This window comes from Pezoporus flaviventris, unplaced genomic scaffold, assembly GCF_033815535.1.
Source record: "Pezoporus flaviventris isolate CSIRO_AGI_PZ_B2104156 unplaced genomic scaffold, CSIRO_AGI_Pfla_v1 ptg000253l, whole genome shotgun sequence".
Lineage (NCBI taxonomy): Eukaryota > Metazoa > Chordata > Aves > Psittaciformes > Psittacidae > Pezoporus > Pezoporus flaviventris.
In genome coordinates, this window is record NW_026892800.1 from 345,288 (window position 1) to 370,449 (window position 25,162).

At 48.7% G+C, this 25,162-nt stretch overlaps 2 protein-coding genes across 2 annotated transcripts in view; both read left to right on the forward strand.

The window, feature by feature from the left end:
* KDM5B (lysine demethylase 5B) overlaps window positions 1–3,155 on the forward strand; it is a 49,791-nt gene extending 46,636 nt beyond the window's left edge. The window contains exons 25-27 of the mRNA XM_061442839.1: window positions 777–931; window positions 1,333–1,659; window positions 2,272–3,155. Coding sequence (XP_061298823.1) covers window positions 777–931; window positions 1,333–1,659; window positions 2,272–2,409 — 620 coding nt within the window. The 3' untranslated portion in view covers window positions 2,410–3,155. The remainder of the gene's footprint in view (window positions 1–776; window positions 932–1,332; window positions 1,660–2,271) is intronic.
* Window positions 3,156–5,531: 2,376 nt separating this feature from the next.
* Window positions 5,532–25,162, forward strand: part of IPO9 (importin 9) — a 28,890-nt gene continuing 9,259 nt past the window's right edge. The window contains exons 1-15 of the mRNA XM_061442840.1: window positions 5,532–5,718; window positions 12,050–12,111; window positions 12,713–12,799; window positions 13,736–13,937; window positions 14,374–14,462; window positions 14,745–14,831; window positions 16,293–16,412; window positions 17,765–17,874; window positions 20,061–20,110; window positions 20,631–20,782; window positions 21,290–21,388; window positions 21,525–21,631; window positions 22,502–22,641; window positions 23,851–24,010; window positions 24,803–25,029. Coding sequence (XP_061298824.1) covers window positions 5,532–5,718; window positions 12,050–12,111; window positions 12,713–12,799; window positions 13,736–13,937; window positions 14,374–14,462; window positions 14,745–14,831; window positions 16,293–16,412; window positions 17,765–17,874; window positions 20,061–20,110; window positions 20,631–20,782; window positions 21,290–21,388; window positions 21,525–21,631; window positions 22,502–22,641; window positions 23,851–24,010; window positions 24,803–25,029 — 1,879 coding nt within the window. The remainder of the gene's footprint in view (window positions 5,719–12,049; window positions 12,112–12,712; window positions 12,800–13,735; window positions 13,938–14,373; window positions 14,463–14,744; window positions 14,832–16,292; window positions 16,413–17,764; window positions 17,875–20,060; window positions 20,111–20,630; window positions 20,783–21,289; window positions 21,389–21,524; window positions 21,632–22,501; window positions 22,642–23,850; window positions 24,011–24,802; window positions 25,030–25,162) is intronic.

Genomic DNA, 25,162 nt, shown 5'->3' on the forward strand with positions numbered 1-25,162 from the left:
GTGTTTATGGGACTGCCACAGACATGCTGTATATTGCATCATTTTACAACTGTAAAAGAAGTTGTTTTTTCATTTCTTTCCTTCTAATGCATAATGCTGTGGGGACAAAGGTCTGGTGTTCACATCTTCAAGACTCAGTGCAGTTTAATCCATATTAATACTACACAAGACACTTCAATGTTAGAGTTAAAATCAAGCCAGGCAGTCCTTTGTACCACCAGGTTGGTTTTCAGGCCGTATTTGAGTTGTAGTGAATACTCTATTCAAAAGCTGTGACTATTCCAAAAGCCCAGTTTTGGAGGTCGCAGCAGCAGTGGATGGGGACTGTGCAGCAGGACTCTGTTTCCAGGCTCATCCTCTCAGCTTCCCTTCCTCTCCTCTCCCAGCTCCACTTACAGACTTCACCCAGTTTGTTCATCTTACTATTGTTACGTAGTGAGGGGATCATCACACTGCTTGTAGCTTCAGAAGCAGCCAAAATTGCCAAGAATGATGGCAATTGCTTATCCAGCAAGAAATGCAAATATGGAAGGGTGCTGAACCTCAGTGCAATAACTTCTGAGTGAGCCTTCCTCTTTCTTTTCAACCTGCTGTTATAATTGAGCGGTGAAGAGGGAACAGAGAAGAGTTCATAGCGTTGCAGATTTAAGTCTTTCACAGTTGCTGTGGGTTTCTTTTTAATATGCTACCAGGGAAGGGTTTTCATTCTCTGTGCAGTTCTCATCAGGGCTGACACTGAGGAATTCCTTTTCTCCTCTCCCTGTCTTTCATCACAGTCATTAGCACAGAGCTGGACGAGCTCATGATGGAAGCCCAGCTGCTACAGGTTTCCCTGCCCGAAATACAGGAGCTGTACCAGATCCTCTTCACAAAGCAAAGCCCTGCTTTGCAAACAGAGCAGAGGTCACCCGCTGGAGCGCCGAGTGAAAAGGCAAGTGCCTGACCAGAGCAGTGAGCTTGGGTCACGGTGGAGTAGAGGCTCTGCCTGCACCCAAGAGCTTTACAAGGAGGTTTGTGTGTGTGGCTCTGCTTCCAGGAAAATCCATCTCTCCTAATTTGACTCTTGCCCTGGGCTGAGGCTTTCTGAGAGCGCTGCCTCTGAAGCAGTGGACTCGGAGGCAGGAAATGAGGATCCTTTGTTCTATACATTCTGTCCGTGGGATGTGTGACCCCTTCCCTTGCTCCCCTCACACTGCCTTTCTGCTGAAACGTCAGCACTCTGTCCAGTGCTGTACTTTCACTTAAGCCTATTGCTAAAAGCAGGGTGTGGAATAACGGGATGATGAGTGCTAGCTGCATTCTTACAAAGGTGCCAAAATATCTTCCCAATAGAATGATTGTTGCCGAGGCAAAAAGGATGGAATGAGTTACATGGAGAGAAAACTAAAGCGTCGCTTGGAGAGAGAGAGCTTCTGCGACGGGAAGAGAGCAAGAGTAAAAAAGATGAGAACACCCAAAAAGAAGAAGCTGAAACTGAATCACTCAAAGGATCTTGGCACTAACAAACTGGAGAGGGAGCGGGAGCGTCTCCTGGAGATGCAGCGCTCTGCTGAGAGCCACTTGCTTCCCTCAGACATGTCGTTCTCTGAGCAGGAGGACTCTGAGGATGAGGATGCCATCTGCCCTGCTGTGAATTGCCTCCAGCCTGAGGGAGATGAGGTCAGTAGAGCAGATCCGCTGCGGGGCTCTGAGTGCTGGGATCTAGGGCCTTCAGCTGCCCAAACACAAGTTGCAGAGTGAGCACAAGGCACTCGATGCCTCAGATGCTGCCTCTGGGTTACCAAGAGCGGCTGTGTGGCTGCAATGGGGGAGGCAGGTGGACACCAAAACATCTGCATGGAATTGGAAGGAGGAGATGGGGCTGTGCAGACACCACATTCATCTCTGCTCTTGGAACAGGGATGCAGATTGGCTTTGTGGATGGGGCAGTGCCTTGGAGCTCTGCACAGTCCATCCCTATGGGGAAAGGGAGAAGAGGGGCACCCCCAGATACCTGGGAGGGCTGTGGTGGTGTTGCCATCCATAACCTTGCAATAGGTAGGAAAGCAACAGGAGGGATGAGAGAAGTGCGCCCTTCTCTCAGCTTCAGAGGAGCTGGACTGCAGGAGTCCAGATAACAGTGAACACAATTGAATACCCAGCAGCAGGCAGTTGTACAATGGGACATTTCTGCTCCCATACATGATAGATGAGGAGCCCAGGAATGACTGATGAGCGCTGTGTGTCTTTGCCTGGTCCTGCTCTGAACCCTGGTGTGTCTGTTCCTCTCAGGTGGATTGGGTCCAGTGCGACGGCAGCTGCAACCAGTGGTTCCACCAGGTCTGTGTGGGCATCTCTCCCGAAATGGCCGAGAAGGAGGACTACATCTGCGCCAGCTGCACTGGCAAGGACTCTCCCTATCGGAAATAAAACTGCCCATAACCCGTTCAGGACTTGAGTAAAGAAGGTTTTTCAGAGTTTTCCAATAAAGCCACAGGGGCTGGTTTAAAAGCCAGATTGCAAATGGTGCTACTTCTATCCTTATGGGATCATTTTCCAGAACTCAAACCAATTTTTGACACTTTTGTATTTTCCCTTGAGCTGTTTGTGGTTGTTGAGGTTCGAGATGCTGACTGTTTAGCAGGGGTTTCCACCGATTTGGAAGGCATTTGAAACACGCACCTTTTCTTGTACAGCATTAAATTACCTCTCTGGGATTTACCGGCGTATTTAATTCAGCTTGGTTTAGGTGCAAAAAAAGCCCTGCACCATGAATTTTCCAATAAATCCTCTTGTGAGGAAATCCCTGTTTACTCTGTTAACTCTTTGGAGACTTTAGTTTGGTTTTGGTTTTTTTTCCACTTTGTTTTTTGTAGATTAGGTTTATTTATCTGAGCAATAACTTCTATGTCTGGTTTCAGTGACTGGAATGATTCTGAACAGCGTGTCGCTTCTAGCATTGGTTGGTGTACAGAAAGCAAATGTTAGATCCTAGTGTCACTGATGGCCTGGTGATGTAGAAGACGGGACAGGAAGAAAAAAAAAAGGTCTGTAAAGTAATTGCCACAGCTGTATTTTGGCTTTCTCCTTTTTTGGGTAGCTTGTATCAAATGTTGCAGTTTATATTGTGGAATAAACCCCTGGTTATGTTATAAAATTAAAGGTTGGTGTTTTTAGAGAGCTTGAAATGCAGTTTCATTTCCCTCTGGCTCTGTATGATTGCATTGATAGTTTCACTGGAGAAATCCATTTTAAGAAAAGAAACAGAACAGGGATACAGGGATATTCTCTTACCTTACTCATGTACTCAGGTTGGGAAGGGGAAGACTGATCTAAGTGTTGTTCACACCAAAAAGAAGGAAAACCTTTATCATCAAGTCTTGCAAAAGCTTCTCCAAAACAGAAATGAGTTGTAGGTTGGGTGAATAAATGATTGAATACAAAGGATTTGTGATTTGGCAGGGACAGGAATGGGGAACTTGTGCAAGATGCAAAGGTGTGGGGCTGCTCCTTCTGCCAGGCTTGTGTGTGTGGTCCACAGAGCACCCTGCCTGGCCCAAGGGCAGATCCCTTGCAGCTGCTTCTGCTTTCATTGAGGCTAAAAACATGAGGAATAAGGCAACTTCTGGACTGGTTGTGATTGTGTCAAAGACTGTTGAGGGACCTTGGCCTGATGGGTAATGGGGGGCAGTGAGGGCAATGGCAGCAGCACTGCTCCGAGGGGACGAGTTGAGGAGCTGTGGTTTGTTTAAGCCCACAGGGAGCCCATGTGGGGCTGCTCCCAAATCTTTTGGGGAGCAATTGCTAACGTGAGACCTGGCTGTTGCTGTGTTGCAAGGGGCCTCAGTGGCAGTGGGGTGGCTCCTGGCCTGCCAGAGGTTCAACTTGTGGAGCTCTGGGAGATGCCATCCTGTCCTCTCCAGGAGGGTGGTCTCGGTGCTCTGGCTGTTGTGCAGCAGGAAGGTTGGAAGTGGTCACTGCTGTGATCCACAGCAGCAGCTGGGGATCCGTGTGGATCCACAGCATGGGCTGGATCTCTGCAGGAGGCTGCTCCTGGAGGTGGGAAAGAGGTTTTTAGGCAGTTGGGTCAGCGCTTGCTGGATGAAGGCAGCAGGAGTGGTGCAGGTTTTCTTCACGCTCGTGCCCCCATATCTGCCATCCACCTGCTCTGCTTGCACACAGATAATGCACATGCAGGGTTTCCTTTCCACAGGCAGAGGCTGGGATTACAGATTCCGTGTGATCAGTGGTCAGCGAGCAGCCACCAGCAGAGAAAAGGGGAATGGAGAAATGAGAGTGCCAAAGGCTTGGTATAAACTTTAATGCAGGGCTTCCCTTGCCCCGCACCTTCTGTGCTTTTGGAGTGAGAAGGGAGGAAGGAAATCCTGTTCTCGGATTAAAGTGAGTTCCAGGTACAGAACAGGGTGTGATGGTGGAGGGATGACCCCTCAGTCACTAATAACTTCACATGCAGTTGAAATTTGGGTATAGAAACAATAGATGGGGGGGGGGGGGGGGGGGGAGGATGCTCCTTTTACAGCCCTGCAGTCACATTTGCATGTTAAATGGCACATAGAGGGGGAAATGAGACTGAAAATGTCGTCTTTTGTACATTGTGGGACTTGGCAAGGCCGTTGTTAGCCTGACCCGAGGACGGGGTGCGGGGTGGCTGACACTGACTCCATACCCAGTGCAGTAACAAACGCCCTTACCCCGGGGATGCATTCTGGGTGCTGAGAGGAAGGGTTGCTGAAAGATGGTTGAAAAGAAACAGTGCTATGTCCTGAATGAAGAGGTGCTGGGGTTTGGTTGGTAGCTAAAGGGGGCTACAAAAGGGATGGAGACTCCCTTTATACAAGAAGTAACATAGCAAAGATATCCGGGGATGGGGCATTTGCGTTGCTCCAAACCCCGTCAAACCTGGCCTTGAACACTGCCAGGGATAGGGCAGCGTGGATCCTTCTTAAGATCCCATCTCAGTCTCCCCTCTGGCAGGTTAAAGCCATTCCCCTTGGCCTGTCCCTACATCCCTTGTCCCAAGCCCCTCTCCAGGTTTCCTGCAGCCCCTTCAGGCACTGGAGCTGCTCTCAGGTCTCCCCTTCAGGAGCCTTCTCTTCTCCAGGCTGCCCCAGCCCAGCTCTCTCAGCCTGGCTCCAGAGCAGAGCTGCTCCAGCCCTCGCAGCATCCCCATGGCCTCCTCTTGGAGGGGCAGGATCCCCTCCCTGCCCTGCTGCTCACGGTGGGGTTCAGGGCTCACTCGCACACCAGAGCCAGGCCATGGGGCGCTGCTGTCCACGCAGCCCGTGTCTGGGATCGCCCGGGCCCTTGCGCAGGGCTTTGCCTTTAGCGCTCCCGTCCCTCCCTCCGGTCGCCGCCATTTTCCCGTCCCCGCACCGGTGGTACCGCCGCGCCGTCAGGGGGCGCTGTGAGCGGCCCGCGGACGGGGGGGGCGGGACGCATTCGTCGGGGCGGGGCTCTCGGCGTCGCTCGCGCATGCGTGCCCTACGTTTGGCGCGCGCGGCGGCGGAGCGGAGCGGGGCCGGGGGGGGTCCATGGCGGGCGCGGCGGCGGCGGGAGGCGGAGGCGGCGGCGGAGGAGCGGGGGCCGCGGCGGGGCCGGGGCCGGTGGCGCAGGGGCTGAAGGAGGCGCTGGTAGAGACGCTGACGGGGATCCTGTGCCCGGTGCAGGCGGTGCGCGCCGCCGCCGAGGAGCAGGTGAAGGTGCTGGAGGTGACGGAGGGTGAGTGAGGGCCGCGCCGAGCGGAGCCAGGGCGGCGGTGTCCGGGTGGGGAGAGGCCGCCGCCGGGTTCCCCCCCCTCTTTTTCCCGGTGCTGGCGCCTCGTGGCCGCGCGTTGGGCTCGGCCAAAACTTCCCGATGGAGCGGTCGGGCCAGGGGGGAGGCGGGGGAGCGGGGCCCTCCCGACCGGGGCCTGCGCTGCAGCAGCCCCGCCGGTGGGACCCCGCCAGGAGCCTCCTTCCAGGCGAGCCCGAGTCCTCAGCGCCGCTCGCAGCGCGGTCGTGGGGACCCTGCCCGCTGCAGGGCCTGTCCCGCAGTGACCCCCTTGTGCTGCCCGTGTCTTGCGGGTCAGCATCGCTGCGCAGCGTGGTGAGGACGTGGCTGTGCCCCCGTCTTGTGTGGAAGGCCCAGGCTGGGGCTCCGTTGTTGTGGAGGGCTGGGATGGTGACCCGCCTAGGGCCGAGAAAGGACAGAGCTTGAAACGGCTGTAACCAGAGGGGAGACTGAGAGGAGCTCTTAGGCAGAAGCTCTTCCCTGTGAGGGTGCTGAGGCGCTGGCACAGGGTGCCCAGAGAAGCTGTGGCTGCCCCATCCCTGGCAGTGTTCAAGGCCAGGTTGGACACAGGGGCTTGGAGCAAGCTGCTCTATGGAAGGGGTCCCTGCTGTGGCAGGGGTTGGAGCTGGAGGAGCTTTAAGGTCCCTTCCAACCCAAACCAGTCTGTGAGAAGTTTCTATGAAAGAGCAAGCACCTCAAGTTTAAGTAGTCTTTAATTCCATTACCAACACAGCCTTTTTCTGGTGGCAGTAAGCTAATTCATGCTCTTGCTGCTTTTTTTCTGGGTGGAAGCTCCACTTAAAACCCCAGTGATGATAACGTTTTGTTTCACTTCATTCTGTGACCTACCCCAAAGGGCTGGAATCTGTAGGAACCACTGGAAGATTGGTGGTGGTCGTTGTGATGGGAGCTGGGTGCTGCAGGGTGCAGCACTGCCACCCATGGCCCTGAGCTGTGCCCGTGGCAGCTCCATGGGTTGTTCAGGGATGCTCCTGCGAGTTCCGCCTGATGTTTGTCTGACAGAGCCATTCTGAAGGTGTTTCATGAACTGCTTCAAAGTTTTCCTGCTCCTTAACTGTAGCTCAGAAATACCCTGAAGGAGGTTGATGTTAAAGGCAGGTGTAAGGGTGTGAGAGGGTCAGGAGCAGTGTTGGGATTGCCTTACTCTGGGAACACCACGGGGGCAATGAGAAGCGTGGTTTGATAAAAGGTTTATGTGGTCCCTTAGGATGTGCTTGTAACACTCTCAGGTTAAGTCTTCTTTGATGCATTAGGAGGAAATATGCGTTGCCACCGCAGCTCTTGGGGCTTTCAGTGAGTGATTCCTGGCATTGCAGAGTCTGGAAGTGCTGTGAGGTTCCTTGACCCATAGTGCCTTTGCCTTGCAAAGCCACCGCAGTCAGCGTGTCTTCAGCAGCAAGTGTTTATCCCAAAGAGCCTGAATCCTACCACAGGAGATGAAGTCAAGGTTGTGCCATGCTTTGGGTAACAGGTTTTCAGGAAAGGATCTTGGTTGATGGCTTTAGTTGATGGATGTCCCTGAAGTACCTTTGAGAGCCCAGGGATGCAGCAGAATTACATGTGATGGGCAACACTGGGGGCAAGAGGAATGAAGTAATCTATGCTTGTGTTTTCCACTGGTTAACAGATACCCTAAAGTCACCCACCACTGCTCTGTGGTTGCAGTTCCAGAAGCACACAGATCTGGTACCCGTGGCCTGGAGGAGGCTACAGAATACCTTTATCTGCAGTTTCCAAGTGACACCAGACTGGAGGGCAGGCAGTTGATGTCCTTGAGGGTAGGGCTGCATCTAGAGAGCCTTGCAAGGATGGACTGAGAGGAACCTCCTGAGATTCAGCAAGGACAGATACCAAACTGGGCACCTGGGATGGCAGAACCCAGCACAGGGATGTGGCTCAGGCACCACTGGGCTGGGTGGGGAGCAGCTTTGTGGCCTGGAAATCCGGGTGGCCAGTGAGCTGGACTGGGCCAGCAGCATGCCCTGGAGGCCACCTGCATCCTGGGCTGTGTGAGCAGGACCAGAGGCTATGATCAGCCCTCTCTGGTCACTGCTTGTTTGACCACGTCTGGAATACTTGTCCAGGTTTGCTCCCACCCCCCCCCCAGTACAGGAAAGGCAGCGACGAAGGGGAGAGAGTTCAGCAAAGGGCAGAAACATTACAGCCCTCGACACTTGAGGAGCTGCTGGAGGAGAGGGGTTTTCCAGTGCGGAGACAAAGAGGGTTTTGGGGGTAGATCTGACAGCAGCTTCTGGTAGCTATGAGGAGGCTGTCAGGACACTGGGGGGTTGGAGAGGATGAAGGAAACCAGGCACAAACTGGAACAAGATGTTCAGGCTGGATATAAGGAGGAATTTTTCCCTGTCAGCAGAGCCAAGCTTTGGAGCAGATTGTTGTAGAAGCTGCGCTGTTTCCAGCCTTGAGGATCTCCGAGACCTGCTTAGAAAGTGCCCTGAGCAGCCTGGTTTGATGCTGCTGGTGCTGCTTTGCTCACAGGGCTGGATGGAGACTGCCTGTGGTCTCTTTCAGCTGGATTATTTAGCGCTGCTGTGATTCCTTCTCTCTTGTTCTGGTCAAGCAGCACGGGAGGAATAAGCCATATCCTGCTATGGAGAAACTTGCAGAAACCAAAAGGAGCTAAAGGAATACGGTGTTTGACAACACCTTGTCCCTGAGGTGAAGGTGTAGATCACGCGTGTCAGAAATACTTTAGAGAAACACAAGATGTGTCGTGAAGCAGTGTGAAGAAGATGCTAAAAGTGAGAGCAGTAGAAAAGAGCACAAATGTTGGCTCTTTTAAGAGAAAGAAATGGAGGTAGAGCAAAAGAAATGGAGGAAGAACTTGGTAAAGACATAAAAACTTGGGCTGCTTTCACATGGGGCAGAAGCAGAACGTGTTTCAGAGGTGTTCATAGCCAGAGGTGACTGAAGTGTGCAAGGTACCTTCCAGGAGCTTCACTGAACTGGCCGCACTGCAGGGAGCACATCAGGTTACAGGATGGATCTCCAGGGGTTTTAAAGGGACTCACAGGTTAAATGACCTTGCTGCAAACTGGGCTGTAAACTTGGTGCTTAAGGTCACTTAGATGAGTGGGACAGCTTTGGTGAGGGCTGTAAGGGGAGGAGAGGGTAAACCTTGAGGTTGGGGTTGTTACAGGTGAGTCAGGGCAGCTTCTGCTCTGCCTGCAGTTGTTATGACAAGAGTTGGGATAAGGAGAGTAATGAGGTGGTTGTGGCAGAGTGGATCTGTGTCTGACAAGAGTCCTGGGACTGCCAAACAGCTCTTAGAAAGTTCCCTTACTGAAACTCTGTGAAGAAAGGAAACAGCTGCAGACAGCTCCTGGATTAACTGGTTAAAAGCATGAAGACAAGGGACAGAGTGACCGGTTCTGTTTCATTCTGCAGGGGGAGAATCAAAAGTCCCACGTGTGAAGCCTGATTGCTCAGCACATCCATAAATGATGTGGAAAAGAGCAAATCAGAGCCTGGCCAGGGAGAATGGTGGCAACAGCTACAGAAGGATCTCACCAGAGCCAGTGGAGCGTGCAGATGGGGGGTGTTTGTGTCAGCAAAGCAGTGCTGCGGGAGGAGGAGACACCTTAAAAAGCAAGGGGCTGGCCTAACTATTGTCACTGGGAGAAGGAATCCCATTGTCAGGGTGGAGAGTTTCCTGAGAACACCCATTCACTGCTCTGCCGTGCTCTGAAAGCCAAATGGACCGTTAAGGAGGGAGCAGAGAACAAAGCCCCACATCAATTCTTCATGCTTCTGCAGTGAAGCTGGCTTGCTGCTTTCTGGAGGGGTGAAGCAGGGCAGTAAAACACACACAGGGACCTTCACAGAGGGGTGGAAAAGCTGCTGCTCTCAGGAGGAGCAAATACATTCACTTTTCTGCCTAGGAAAGAGTTTGGGATGGAGGCTTTAAAATAGTAACCGCCAGAGGTGGTGAGTGAGGTGTGAGGGTTATTTGTGCCTTCTCATCAAGCTAAAATCAGGTGAAAATGAATCTGAAACAAGCAGAAGGAAGCAGGTTGTTTCTCCCAGCGTGCAAACTGTGGAGCTCATTGCTGTTGGATGTCAGGAGGGGTTCAGCCAGTTTGAGGTGGTTCAGGTCTTTGAGAGGATGCAGTCGAGCTCCCTGAAGCAGGTTGATAACGGATCTGGTCAGTGCTTGTCCAAGGGGATGGGTAGAAATGGACAGTCAGGAGTGGACCGGCTGAACTGTCCAAGAGGAGTCTCCTGTCTGATTGATAGGGTTGTTCTGAAACAATATGGGATGTCAGCTCTGCAGTAAGGGCATGGTGGCAGTTTCTTCCTGCCATGTCATCCTGTAGCAACTTCCAAACATCCCCAGCGACTCCATCTCTTGCCTGCTTCTGCATCTTCTCTGTGCTGAGCAGGTGTGGGAATAGGCACCCCTTGACAGCTCTGGGATGTGCAATGCATTGTCCTCAGTGCCTGGAAAGGTGGAAGTTTACCTGGTGACCTTTGGTGTCTCTGGGTTTTAATGGAACATAAAGAAAAGCAACGTTCAGGCGGGCAAAGGGGCAGTGAGGGCTCAGGGGTGTGGAGCGGGGCTGCTGACAGCTCAAGCATCCACTTGATCCTGGTGAGGGGGGGATTGGTGTTTCCATTCCCCCTTTATCTGGTCTGTCCAAGTAATGCCATGAATAGAACTCCTGATAGGAATTTGCCACATTTAGCAGTTAAGAAGATAACAGTTCTGTAATGTTTTTAAGGTGCACCGTTGTCCCTGGGCACTGAGCAGGGTTCCTCTCAGACCCAGAGCTCATGGTCCCTGCAGGAGTGAGCCCATCTCTGGTTTGCAGCGAGAGCACTGCAGTCTGCTTGGAGAGCAGGCTTAAAAGTGTTGGAAAATCAGAGAGATGGCCTGAAATCATTGCAACAGAATATTGTACATGAGGTGGGAAGTACCATGTGTGAGAATGGAAGGAATCAAACGTGGGTATCCAAACAGATGTGAAGATTGCAGGTCAGTTGCAGTGCTGAGCTTGCTGCATTTATGGTGGCTTCTTGGGTCATTTGTCCCTTTTAAAAACGCAGCTGAGATGCAAGGCCTTGAGCCTGGAACATTGCAGACAGCTGGAGGAATAGTTACTGCTGCAGTTAAGAGGGGTATTATGTTAAGTAGAGCTGAGAAAGAGGCTTCCTGCTCCTGCAGCCAGGATAAGAGGGGTTTCTCTTACTCTCCTCTTACTGTTAAATGCATGATCTATGAAGAAGGATTGAAGGAACTGGGCATGTTCTGTGTGACCATGGGAAAAGTGGGAGGCAATTATCTTCCAACCCAGAAAAGCCTCTTACAAGTGAAGTGGATGTGAGGAGGAGCACAGATAACCAACCTTGGTGAAGCACTCGGATGTGCACAACTGCTTTTGAGCAGGCGTTTCAGTACATTCTTGCTGGGGATGCTGTGGGCAGCATCTGCTGTCCTTGGAAGCCAGGTTGTGCTCAGTGTGTACCTTCTGCCCTACAGTTCCTAGAAGTAAAACCCCACAAATGTAGTTCTTAAGCAGACCAGCAAAATTAAGGAGAGGGTTCAGTACAGTTCTCAGCTACCTGGAACAATTTGAATGAATTCTAAGCCAACTGATGGAGGCAGATGGTTTGACCAGACCAGAGCTGCTGCTCTGCCTGGGTTTTATTTCCTGTGTTCAGTCATCAACAGAATTGGTGCATGCATTTTGGTTTTGCCTTTTGTCATAGACTTACTTGGCAACTGAAAGAAGCTCTTGATTTTCTGGACCAGTTTCTTGCTGGAATGATTGTAGAGGCAATTCCTGGTGTCAGTGGGCTTGGGCAGGGGCTGCTCAGCAGGGAGCTTGGTGTGTTCTGAGCTGTCTTAGGGTGGCATTTGGGGCAGCTGAAATGATGTTTTCAGCTCACCCTCTGGATGAACCTGGGTTGTTCAAACCAGAGTCACTGATAAGGCTCCGTTCTGTCCTCTTGGGGGTTGTTAAGTTGTAAATTTACTTGTTCTTAACCTGCCTTGGAAGTTATTTTTTTGCCCATGAGAGAAAGAAATAAGATGCTGAGGAAATAAATGAAGTTTGTGCAGAGAACACGGGGGGAATGAATGCTCCTGATTCATTGGAGTAGCTCAGCATTGGAATGGTCTCCTCCGTCCCACGTATGAGTCATGCCATTGGTATGATGCCTTTCTCCAGAAATCTCAATGAGTTCTGCTGTGTGGGACTAAAAGCTCTGACACCAACTTCTTGTTTTCCTTCCCTTGCAGAGTTTGGTGTTCATTTAGCAGAGCTGACTGTGGATCCCCAGGGAGCTCTGGCCATCCGGCAGGTGAGGATACCTGGAAACATAGAAGGAATTGGGATGGAACTTCCCTTTGGTTTCAAAGTGCTCTGTCCTGTTGGAGGCAGCTATCTGTGACTGCTCCTTCGTTTCCTTTTACACTCCTCTAGAGCTGTTCCTTTCCCTAAATCAAGTGTTACACCCTTACCTTGTTTGAAAATAGGGCTTTGTGGACTTAAACCTGGTGCTTGGGCACAGCTGATGAGGTGGATGGAAGGCATCATCAGCAAGCACAAGCGGGGCTTGTCTTTGGGGCAGCTTTTCCTACGGGTGTTTTCCTCCTGGAAAAGGAACTTTAGGTTCCGTGTTTCCTCAGTTACAATGGGGCCCATATCTTGTGCCTTCTTGGAGGTGAGGAAGTAAAGCTCCTGCCGTGTGTCCGTGCTGTACAGGCCATCATTGCTCAGTGGATGGACATCCGTTCATCTTGCATTATGCAACCTTTTTTCCATGTCAGAAAGGTTAGTTTTCATTTTGCCAAGCCCTGTTGCCCCTGTAAAAGCAGCACAGAGGGATGGGGGCTGAGCGAACGGGGTAGGGGTGACCTTGCTTTGGCTGTTACTGATTCTTGCCCTCTCTCCTGCCCCAGTTGGCATCTGTCATTTTGAAGCAGTATGTGGAAACTCACTGGTGTTCTCAGTCAGAGAAGTTCAGACCTCCAGAGACCACAGAAAGGGTAAGGTTTGGTTTCATGTTGTCTCCTTTGGGACACGTTATCCATCAAGGATATTAATTCTGTAGGTGGTCTCAGAAGTCCCAATGCCCTCGTGTCTTTTGAGGATTAATGGCTTCAGTGAAGGTTTTCTGACGTTTTCCACTTTGAAAATCTGTTTTCAGTTGCTTAAAACAACACCAAACTTGAGAAGCTTGGGCTGATTTCTGTAGGGAAGGTTCAGCCATAATGTTGCTGCTGCTCTAAGAGCAAGACTGGAAGAAAAGTGCTTTGTAAGTTGTACAAATACTGCTTCTGGCAGCCCTTTTTCAGAGATTTGCTAAATCTCGTGGTTTTCAGCTTGGGACTTAAAGGCTGTTTTCCCATGGCAAGTATCAGGTTAAAGGTCTGCTGAGTTTCATTAGAAGTCTATTCGGTAGGCGTGTGTCACAGCTGAAACGGTCAGATTCTGGCCCTGTTGACTGGAGCATCTTTCCCATCGAGGGTATGATTCATCCCATCAGAGATCATTGCTTGAAGCAGATCTTGTGAATTACACCCCAGAAGAAGCAGCTGTGTATTTCCTGCCCCTTCTAAGGGGAACTCAATCTCATTTACTGAAATCTTCCAAAGTAAGCAAACAGTCCCTGACCGGAGCTGGGATTTATCTCGCTAACTCTGGATGTCTTCCATGCAGATATCTACATCCTGTGGAAGTGCAGCTGTGAGCTGTTTACTGTGTGCTCTGTGTGAGGAGTGCTGCGTTAAGACACACCATGCACTGTCCCAGAGGAGAATTATGGGCTGTAGTGTGCAAGGTTTCTTTGTCTCCTGAGTGTTCATTTTGTGAAACCAGTGCTGAATCAATATAGGATACAGTCACATATAGATATATTTGTTTTTAATTGAACTGTTTTATGGCTGGGGATCTGCTTTGTTGAACAATGTTCCTCTCCACAGGCAAAAGTTGCTATTAGGGAGCTCCTTCCCAACGGGCTGAGAGAATCCATCAGCAAAGTACGCTCGAGTGTTGCTTATGCAGTTTCAGCTATAGCCCACTGGGACTGGCCCGAGGCCTGGCCTGAGCTTTTCAGTCTCTTGATGGAGATGCTGGTTAGTGGAGACGTGAACGCAGTGCATGGAGCCATGAGAGTGCTTACAGGTATGTGTATGTGTATGTGAGAGCTTTGGCAAGGCTGATGTAGGAAGTGGTTTAGTCTTTTCCTGTGCTAACATCCTCTCACTTTGCACTCCAAATGGAAGATACTGGAATTTGCTGCTTCTCCTGGGTGTGCTGGGCCCTGCTGAATTGAATGCCCAGTACAGGTCACGAAAGCTAAGGAACAAGGTCCTGTGCTGCAGGTTATAGCTCAGAAGGAAACTGGATTGCAACACCTTGTTTTCCAGATACCTGCAGTTTTTAGTGTGCTCTTTCTCTGCTTGCCTTCAGGGGTTGCCATGGGGAGGCCAGATGACACTGGTCTAATTGAGTATGGATCAGCATGTTCCCAAATTGCTTAGCGTCTCCCAAAGGTGCTGATGCTGTTGCCTACAGATTTGTTTCTTACAAGAACATTCCTTCTTTTTCCACGTTGTAGAGTTCACACGGGAAGTGACGGACACGCAGATGCCCCTTGTTGCTCCTGTTATTCTTCCAGAGATGTACAAAATCTTCACAATGGCAGAGGTATGATCTGCACTAGGGAGCTGGTACTGAGTGGCGTTAATGGGGATGTTGCTTGGAGCAGAGAAGCTCCAGATGTAATGGCTAAGCTGTACTGTAGCGTGAGTTAGACTTAAAGAGTTACCTTGATGATGTGGTAGTTGATGGCAGCGAATGCTTCAACAGAACTGTTGGGAGCGATGAGAAAATCAGAGAATCAAAGCAAAAAATAAACACAATTAAAATAAAAATAAAGGAAATGAAAGCATCTCGTGTTCCTGATGTGTTATTTCAACTGTTTCCTAGGTGTACGGTATTCGCACGAGGTCGCGTGCAGTGGAGATCTTTACCACGTGTGCCCATATGATCTGTAACATGGAGGAACTGGAAAAGGCAAGAGTTTAACTTACAACATGCACTGAATGCAGACCGAGCGAGGTTCCAGAGAGCTGTTAAGATGAAAATGAAGTGTTGGAGAACTCTGTAGCCTGTCAGCTGTAGTTGTGGTGAAGAGGGTGTAATTTAACACATGTAAAGTGGCTGCCTCCCTCCTTTACCTGCATGCCTGGATCCTGTGACTTGGTTTCCATAATTGTTACTTGTGACATATCAACAGACGTGTTTGTAGCAGCTCAGACAAAGGGGAATCAGTGTGGGGAGGAGATAGTGTATAATCGCTTTGTTGGAAATCCCTGTCATAGCTTCCATCTCCAGGTGAACCACGTGTCTTCATACACTGCCAGGCCTTGGCCATGTGGGTTATGATGGGCAGTTTTGTGGCCCTTGACTGAGGTGTTAGTTACAGGCTCCTGGAGCTCCATGAGTTCTTTACCATCCACGTTACCCTTTTGTTCCTAAAGGGATGCTGGAAACCAAAGGGAACGTTTTAGAGGAGGAGTTGTGCAGTTTACAGGCAAGTCTCCTGCCTGGCTCTGAGCCCATCTGCATTTTATATGGCCTTTGACCAGTGGGTTTCCCAGCACTCCCCAGGAACTAAATTGTTCTTTTGAGCTTCTGGGGTGGTGAGGATAGGAAAGGGTGACTCAATAAGGTGGCTGCTTGTTGCCCAGTGGCTCTATGTGCTGTTTCAGCCCTATTTGCACATGGAGCAATTCCGTGCATACTTCTGGGAAGTTGTGATGATTACACCCTATCTGTACTGCACTGACAAGGTTACTCATGCAGTCTTTAAGCAGACAACTGCGCTCCTTAGCTATGGAGTTAGGAGCAATGGTCTCCATAAAACTCTTTTTGGCCACTTACTTGCTGTGCCAAGCACTGTTTCCAGAGTGCTTTGACATCTGGAAAAGTACTTGCTGCATTTTTCCTGGGAGGAATCATCGTGGTGATTTTCAGGCCCGGTGCTGATACTTGCAAAGAGCTTGTTTGGTTTGGGAGAAGGTAGCTCAGGAGGGAGGTAAATGCCAGCCTCAGGGTTCAGTGTCATTGCTCATGTGTGGTGCAGTCACCCCACTTCTTTCATAGCCTGGGGGTCGGGGTGGGTGGTAGGTGCAGGGCATGATCCATCTCATCAGATTAAAGTGTCTCTTCAGGCGGATGTGCACTGTGAGGCTCTCCGGACGGGACTGTCTGGATCTCTAGTTAGAGCCTGAAGTAGGGGTGTGTTTTGCAGCAGGCTGTGCTGTGTGGTTTGGAAGGGTGGGATTCAGTGGAGCTTCCTTCCCAGCAGGAGAGAGCCAGAGTGATGCCTGAAACAAGTGACTTTGCAGTGTTCTGCAGTTGCCTCTTTGGGTTTGGAGCAGAAAAGCGTGATTTCTGTTGCTTGTGGTGCTTTATTGTCAGCTGGGGGGGAGTTGTGTTGAATTCACCTGTGCTTGCATTGATTATCACCAGGGTGCGGCCAAAGTCCTCATTTTTCCAGTGGTGCAGCAGTTCACAGAGGCCTTTGTTCAGGCCCTGCAGATGCCTGATGGACCTACATCAGACAGCGGGTTTAAGATGGAAGTCTTGAAGGTAAGTAACTTATGGCAGATGAAATAAAGAATTGAATACCAACGTCCTGTCAGCTGTGCTGGAAAGCAGGGACACTTGGGTGTGTGTCAGCTCTGCTGGTACTGCTCGTGTTATGGAGAGTTGAAATATTTTGGATCCCAGTGCTATACAACATTGAAATAAATTGTTCTGCCTGTACTGAAGATACCTATGATGAGATCCATAGGGATTTGTCCATGAAATGACCCATAGGAATCGATCCATAGAACAATCTATCTTGTCATTTGCGGATCTAAAGACATCTTGGATGCATGTTGTTCAGACATCATGCTCAGTAGTTAAGTATCTGTCATTTCTAAATATGATGTGGAATTCTGCAGCAATGTAGTTTTAGAAGCTTGGTGTGTGCAGGTGCTTTTCTAGACCTTGCCTGCTCTTTAATGCTAAATGATCTTTGCAAAAGAGAGTTGGGAAGTCTTTGTATTCTCCTTGTTTTCCGGAGAAAGAAGTTTGGAGGTTAGAGTATGGAGATCCCTTCAACAGCTGAAAGCACTGGAGTTGCAGGGTCCAACATGGGCAAGAAAAGAAGAACTCAAAACCATGAGCTGCAGAATCAAATCCACGTCTTTCATGTACTCGCCTGTGTGCTGGGGTGAGCAAGACCTGGATCACAGTGCCCAGCTCTCTGAAAGGAAACGATAAGGAAGGGTTATTGAAGACAAGCATCAGACGTTTTTCATAATGACCAGCTTTGCACTGGAGGCACGAAAATAACTGCTGGGAGGATGCTATTGTATTATTCAAATTAGCACCTACTGAGTTCTGTGTTGTGGAACTTGTTTTCTTGGTCCTGCTAAAGGCTGCGGTACCCTGGTTGTGGCATCCTGTGCCTGCTCAGTGAGGGGTGCGGGTATCAGACCCTGGGTACAGCAGGAGCTGATTTCTCACTGTGCAGCACCACGTGGAGGGGAGCTTGGGGCAGGATGCTGGCAAGTTCTGTCGAGAGAGCATCACTTGTGGGTTTCCTTTTATCTCTCCATTGGCTGCGCACTGGGATTCCTGGGACAGGAACAGGCAGAACACCAACATGAGAGGGATGCTTTCCAATGTGTTACCTTGATTTGAACAGGCTGCAACTCCAGACTTGTACATCCTGTGTTATTCCTTTGCCTCCCTGCACAAGAGCAGATAAGGTGAGGGGTCTGTTTGTGCGAGAGAGGGGACTGCCTGGTCAGGAGGGAGAGCAGGAGACCTTGGTGGCAGGAAGACACTGGCTTTATTTTGACTGTTAAGGAAGCAGCAGCCTGTGATTTAAATGTTTGTTGAGGGTTTTCCCCAGTCCTGCTTCTGATCGCTCTTCCTTTTTGTTCCAGGCCGTGACAGCACTTGTGAAAAACTATCCGAAGCACATGATTTCATCCATGCAGCAGATCCTGCCCATTGTCTGGAATACCCTCACAGAAAGTGCTGCCTTATATCCTTTGTGGGGAATGGTTTTAACTAGAACAGAACAAGACAAACTGTTTCATACACAGTAATGACCTGAACAGAGCTGAAGAGCATGATACATGGAGTACTCTGCCATGACAGACAGAATGTAGGCATCTGTGGTGTAGATGTGTTGGGTAGTTGTTACTTCAGTAAGCTCCATTCCGTTTCTTCTAGCTTAAAAACCACATCTGATGAATGATGCAAGTGCCTGTGTTACACTGGCTGTGGAACTGCAGCCGAGCTCTGCAGTGGTCCTGGTACTTTTGGTGGAAATTGTCTTCTTAATGTCTCTAATCTCGTTGAAAGGACTTCAGGTAAAGATGAATCGATGAATCTCCAGTGTCCCCTGCTGCAGGAGTAGCAGTGGCTGCTGGCGCTTGCTGCTGAAGGTGAAGTTAGAATTAGAATAGTTTGGGTTGGAAAGTACCTTAAGATCATCCAGTTCCGACCCCCCTGCCATGGCCAGGGACACCTCACACTAAACCATGGCACCCAAGGTTCTGTCCAACCTGGCCTTGAACACCGCCAGGGATGGAGCATTCACAGCTCCCTGGGCAACCCATTCCAGTGCCTCAGCACCCTCACAGTAGAGAACTTCCTCCTTAGATCCAATCTAAACTTCCCCTGTTTCAGTTTGAACCCGTTACCCCTTGTCCTATCACTACAGTCCCTGATGAAGAGTCCCTCCCCAGCATCCTTACAGGCCCCCTTCAGACACTGGAAGTTGCTCTGAGGTCTCCACGCAGCTTCTCTTCTCCAGGCTGAACAGCCCCAACTTTCTCAGCCTGTCTCCATACAGGAGCTGCTCCAGCTCCTGAGCACCCTCGTGGCCTCCTCTGGACTTGTTCCAACAGTTCCATGTCCTTTTTGTGTTGAGGACACCAGAACTGCACACAATGCTCCAAATGAGGTCTCATGAGAGCAGAGCAGAGGGGCAGGATCACCTCCATGACCTGCTGGTCCCACTCCTTTTGATGCAGCCCAGGATGCAGTTGGCTTTCTGGGCTGCAAGCACACACTGACGCCAGCTCATGTTCGGTTTGATTTGCTCTTTGATTTTTATAAGTTACTGCTTCACATCCAGCCTGTTAGAGCTGTTCTGTTGGGCACTTTCCCAGTCCTTGCGATCTGACACGTCAAACCGTACTGTGGTGGTAATGCAAAAGTTGCTTTTTTCAGCCCTTGATAAGAGGACAACAATTACAGAACCCTGAGCTGCCTTGGAGCTTTTCCTGACTCTACTACAAACACCAGGATCTGACACTGCTGGGATAGCAGCGGAAGGGTTGACTGAGCTTTTCCTCTCTAATTTGATGTGAATGACTGTTCTAGAGAGCACAGATCTGGACCTCTTTATATCAAAGCTGCTTTGCACAGTCTTGTGTTTCAGAATCCTGCTGCGTGGCAGGTGTAGGTTTGTGTGTAGTGAAAATGGGCAGGGAGACCATAAAGGAGCCCTTGATGCTGGAGCAGGTAGAAGCTGTGCAGTTTCAAGGTCAGGTGCTTTTTAGGGTTTTTATAGACCCCTGTTAAAATACAGAGAGCTGGTGGTTAAATTCTTGGTGTCCTGACTCCCACTGCAGCCCTGCTGGCAGTGACAAAATAGGGGTTTGTTTGCAAAAGAGCAGTCTTGTCCTTCCTCTCCTTGTGTTCTGGCACTTCTCAGGCCTTCAATTTGCCATCCCCAAAGAAACCTCCCTCCTCTGTACCCACAGGTTGGTTTTCCTGCCACTTCTCAGGGTTGGAGGCTCGTGGAGGGGCCTGGCAGGGAGCAGAGCCAACATCAGGTAGCATGTGGGCACATGGGGTGGCAGCAGTGGGGTGTTGCACTGGCTCTCACTGGCTGCTGGCAAGAGGGGTCTGAGTGGTTCTTGCAAAGCTGTCACGTAGATGCAGTTTTGGTTACCTTGGTGGACTTGGTTTAAGTTAATCAAAGATTAAGTTAAAGTCAAGCACAAAGAGTGATCAGATAGCCTTTGAACCTGGGTAATGCGCAAAGCCAGGATGTCCTGAGGCTGGTCTGAAACACAGGACTGTGGAAAGTCAAAGGTTTGCTTCTCTTTTTAAGACAAACTTCCCTGCTTATCAGGAATTTTAGGATGGGAAGAGGTTAATTCCTAAATAGATGCAGTTCTGTAAAAACAGTTCTATTTCCTTAACTCTGCCCACTTATGTGAGAACCGAAGTAAATTACACAGAAGAGGTGGAGGACCCTGTGGATTCTGATGGTAAAAACTTGTTAAACTGCACTTCTACCTTCTCTTTGGAACTAGTGGACTTACCTAAACCTTCCTGTTGTCAAAGTAGTGACTGAAAAACTGTAGGAGATTGTGCTTAAGGGTATATTTATAGTGTTAGAACAATGACCATCACTTCCTTGCGAGTTACCTGTGGTTGTGCTCAATGAAGCTGCCTAATTTAAGTTTTGTAATGACTCAAGGAGTGAGTTTTTTAACAATTTTGAGGTAAAAGTAATAGGACAAAAAATCCCAAACAGGTTTAAGGTTGAGTTTTAATGAGGGGGGTGTGGTGAGGTGGGATGAGGTCAGGCATCCTCCTGGGGCTGCTGCTGTCCTTGCTAGTCCAGGAGTAAGAATAAACATCAGACTAGCTGGTGGTTTGTCATTATATTTGGCAGCCACTTCTATCTTTGTGTATATCAGCATATTCAGTGATGGGGTTTATTTCACTTCTGCCTTTGTGTTGGCACACTCAGATATGTTCTTTTTTCCTCACTTCTTTGTGCAGGTGAAGTCTTGGGATTTGAAAATCTGGTGTTCAGCATATTTGAATTTGTCCATGCCTTGCTGGAAAACAATAAATTTAAGAGCACAGTGAAGAAGGCTTTGCCAGAGCTGATTTATTACATCCTCCTTTACATGCAGATCACGGAAGAGCAGGTGAGCATGTTTGTCTTGTGTAGGAAGCAAGTGAAATGAGAAGGTTAAAGCAGCTCATGTCCTGGGGAGAGTTTCAGTGTGGGTAAGCTGCTCTGAGAGGCAGTTCAGTCACTTTGCTGTGCCCAGGAGTTAGGGCCTTTGTCTTTTTGTTTAGGTAGACGTGCATAAAACCAGGCACTCTGTTAATGTTCACCTGCTTCTCTCATTCCTTAGCTAGAAATAAAACTGTGTAGCACTGATTCCAGGTCGGTCATTAGTTCTGTCAAATTCTGGTCTCAAATGAGGAGCTAAGAGCAAGATGAGCCAAGAAGAAACAGAGAGTCTCTCCTTTTCAAAGGTTCCTCTGATAGAATATAAGAAAAATCACTTGAAGATGATGACTTCTTGTGGCAGAGGAAAATTCTGGCAGTACTTTACAAGCCTGAGGTTACTGGAAACAGAAAAGCTTCTCTTTAACCTTGGTGTTTCATCACCTCCTTGACCCTTTTTGTCTTCTTTCTGGTTTAGATCAAAGTTTGGACTGCAAATCCACAGCAGTTTGTGGAGGATGAAGATGATGATACTTTTTCCTATACAGTGAGGATCGCTGCACAGGATCTGTTGCTGGTATGAAATGTGTTCCACATTTAGATGGAACCAAAATAATCACAAAGAACACACCTAGCTTCAGGAAGGGGATTTGGAGAAAAGGCCAACTGTTAAAAGTCTATACAGATAAGTGCTATCATTTCCTTCTGTGCAGGCTGTGGCTGCTGATTTCCAGAATGAGAGTGCATCTGCCTTGGCTGCAGCAGCTACAAGGCATTTACAAGAAGCTGAGCAGGCTAAAAACAGTGGTGCTGAGCACTGGTAAGGAGATGGGTGTCATGATTTTTAAGTTCTCTGCTTTCATAGAATCATAGAATGGTTTGAGTTGGAAAGGACCTGAAGATATCTAGTTTCAACCCCCCTGCCAGGGGTAGGGGCACCTCACACTAAACCATGGCACCCAAGGCTCTGTCCAGCCTGGCCTTTAACACCACCTTGGATGGAGCATTCACAACTTCCCTGGGCATCCCGTTTCAGTGCCTCACCACCCTCACAGTAAAGAACTTCTTCCTTAGATCCAATCTAAACTTCCCCTGTTTCAGTTTGAACCCATCACCCCTTGTCCTATCACTACAGTCCCTAATGAAGAGTCCATCCTCAGCATCCCTATAGCCCCCCTTCAGATACTGGAAGCTGCTCTGAGGTCTCCACACAGCTTCTCTTCTCCAGGCTGAACAGCCCCAACTTCCTCAGTCTGTCTCCATACAGGAGGTGCTTCAGCCCCTGAGCATCCTCGTGGCCTCCTCTGGACTTGTCCCAACAGTTCCATGTCCTTTTTGTGTTGAGGACACCAGAACTGCACACAATGCTCCAAGTGAGGTCTCAGCAGAGCAGAGTAGAGGGGCAGGATCACCTCCATGACCTGCTGGTCACGCTTGTTTTGATGCAGCCCAGGATGCAGTTGGCTTTCTGCAAGCGCACAGTGAAGCCAGCTCATGTTCATTTTCTCATCAACCAACACCCTCAGGTCCTTCTCCACAGGGCTGCTCTGAATCTCTCTTCTGCTTTGGGATGAAGAAAATCATTATCATAGCTTAGACCAAAAAAACCACAGTTCCACTTCAAAATCTGTAGTTGTTTCTTGAGGTGATGATAGAGGAAACACCTAAAAGCATCTGAATTCTTTTGCAGGTGGAAGATACATGAAGCTTGTATGCTGGCCCTGGGCTCTGTGAAGTCTATTATTACAGACAGTGTGAAGAATGGTCGAATACATTTTGATATGCACGGCTTCCTGACAAATGTTGTTCTAGCAGACCTCAACCTTTCAGGTATATTGGATCTTGCTGTTACTGAGAGTAAATGCTGAGTGCCAGACCTTGGAAATCTCTTACAGACAAAAGTGTCTGATGAACCAGGTTGCTGTATGCATGTGATACACGTAATGCAGCTCTGCATGTGGAAGAGCGTAAGTCCTAACTTGTGAGTGCACCCATGCCACCAGATGTAAGTCACTTAAATGTGGGACTATCATCAAAGAAACATTTATTTCATCTATAAGAAAGGTTTTTTCTTTATTTTTATTTTTTTTGAGTTAATTTTGAATGAAAACAGTGTGCAAAGTGCATAGTGAACAAGGCATGTGAAACCTGCTTCATTTACATACATGTACATATGGGGTATTGGGTTGTAAATGAGCTGTTGTGCTCTAGAAAGAGCTCGTGGGGTCAGAATATAGATGGTTCTCAAAGGACATCCGTTTAGTGCTCAGTAATGGTAATAAAACAAAGAAATCTTCTATTTTCTAAAGCTTGCTAAGAAAACAAAGCTTTTCTCTTGCTGCACATCTTGCATGGAGTTCTTCATGGCCACATGTTAAAATTAATACTTGCAAGAGTACATATAATGGCAGTAAAGATGCTGAGAAATAGAGAGCATCATCTGTTTGAGAATAGCCTAAATAGATGAGGATACTTTGGGCCTGAAAAGGCAGAAGGATTGAGTGGGATAAAGATGAATCATACCTTGATAAGTATGAAGAGGTGAGTAGCTGCTGAGTGTTCACTGTTTCTCTGGTGCTGTTGAACATTATGTTCCGTAATTGCAAGGTGATGGCTGGAAACTAGAAAAGCAATCTCTGAAAGGTCCCTGTGTATGTGCTCCTATTTGCTGCTGTTGGGGAAAGAATATTGAGCTCAATGAATAGGAACTGCTGAAAAAGCCTTCTTTCTCTTCCTTTACTGGTGTTCTGGAGGTCAGTAAAGCTGTACTGCAGTATTGATGAACAGATTCAGTGGAACTAGATGAGGGGAAAAGGTTGTTTTAAAGCAAGTGAGAAGTTCCTTGAAATAACTGGGAAAATAAACTGGCTTCTGCCTATGAACAGAAATGACTTGTGTGCCTGCTGGCTTGTCTTGTGTGTCACAGCTTAGCATTTTCCTGCTGGGCTGACAGGATTGCAGATATTGGATGGAAGCAGCTGTCACTTGAAACTCATAAAACTTAGTTCTAAAACCCCTGGGGTTTGTGTTTTGCTTCAGTGTCTCCTTTCCTCCTGGGCCGTGCTCTGTGGGCTGCCAGCCGTTTTACAGTGGCCATGTCTCCAGAGCTCATCCAGCAGTTCCTACAAGCTACTGTCAGTGGTCTCCATGAAACTCAGCCTCCTTCTGTCCGGATCTCTGCAGTCAGAGCTATCTGGGGGTAAGTAAAGCCCAAGGTATTCCAAAGCCCCAGGGGTTGGTGGTGTAAACTACACTTACAAAACTGGCAGGTTGAAATGTTAATAACGTTTCTGTATAGGCTGTGGAAGTATTTGCTTTGACTGAAATAGATGTCGATGGGTTTGTGGAGCACATCTCAGCAATAAGGGGGGTTTTGTGAATAAGTTGCAAGAAGGAAAAGGGAGGCTCTGCTGTATTGATTCTGCAATGAAAAATGAACATCAGTTCAGAAAACAGCCAACCACAAAAAGCCCTTGCAGACCACTGCTCCTCCCCATTCTCTCCTCTGTCCCCAAACCACTTTGTCTTCCATTGGCACTGAAATGTTAATGAAAAAGTAGAGGCAGAGACTTACAACTTACTTATTCGTGAAGTTGTTTTTTATCATTCCTTAGCTCACTTACAAGACATGGTGATTAAACACCCTGTAAGCAGTAAGTGTCTGTCTCAGACATCTTCTTTCCTCAAGGTTTATTTTCTCCATTGATGGCAGCCCTTAAGAGAGAACTTACTAGAAGGCGGTGGAAGCTTTTAACGTCACTTGTTTCAACTCTGCTTCTGTCATTCGTTGGGGTGGAATGAGGAGGAAAGATAGCTGAGGTGTTGAGAGATCAAGGAATAGTAGACTGAAGCAGAAAAGTCCTGTAGGAGTGAACTTAAGGAAGAAGAATGGGTGGGGTGAGCTAATCCCTTATACATCACCTAGAGTTTAATGTATAAATCACTTTAATATGTTATGTGTATATTTTTGTATCACAAATTTCTTGTCTAGCTACTGTGACCAGCTGAAGATCTCTGAGAGCACCCATGTGTTGCAGCCCTTCCTTCCTAGCATTCTTGATGGACTGATCCACTTGGCTACTCAGTTCAGCTCGGAGGTCCTGAACCTGGTCATGGAGACACTGTGCATTGTCTGCACTGTAGACCCAGCATTTACAGCAAGTGTGGAGAACAAAATCTGCCCTTTCACCATTGCAATATTTTTGAAGTACAGTAATGGTATGTGTCCAAGTTACGCTCTCAAAGTCCAGTTGGTTTTGCTACTGAATCCTGGTGCTGGAAATTTAATCTGCAATAATTGAGTGAATGTTGGTTGATTATGGTAAAGCTAGAAGGGAAACTTGCTGCTTTG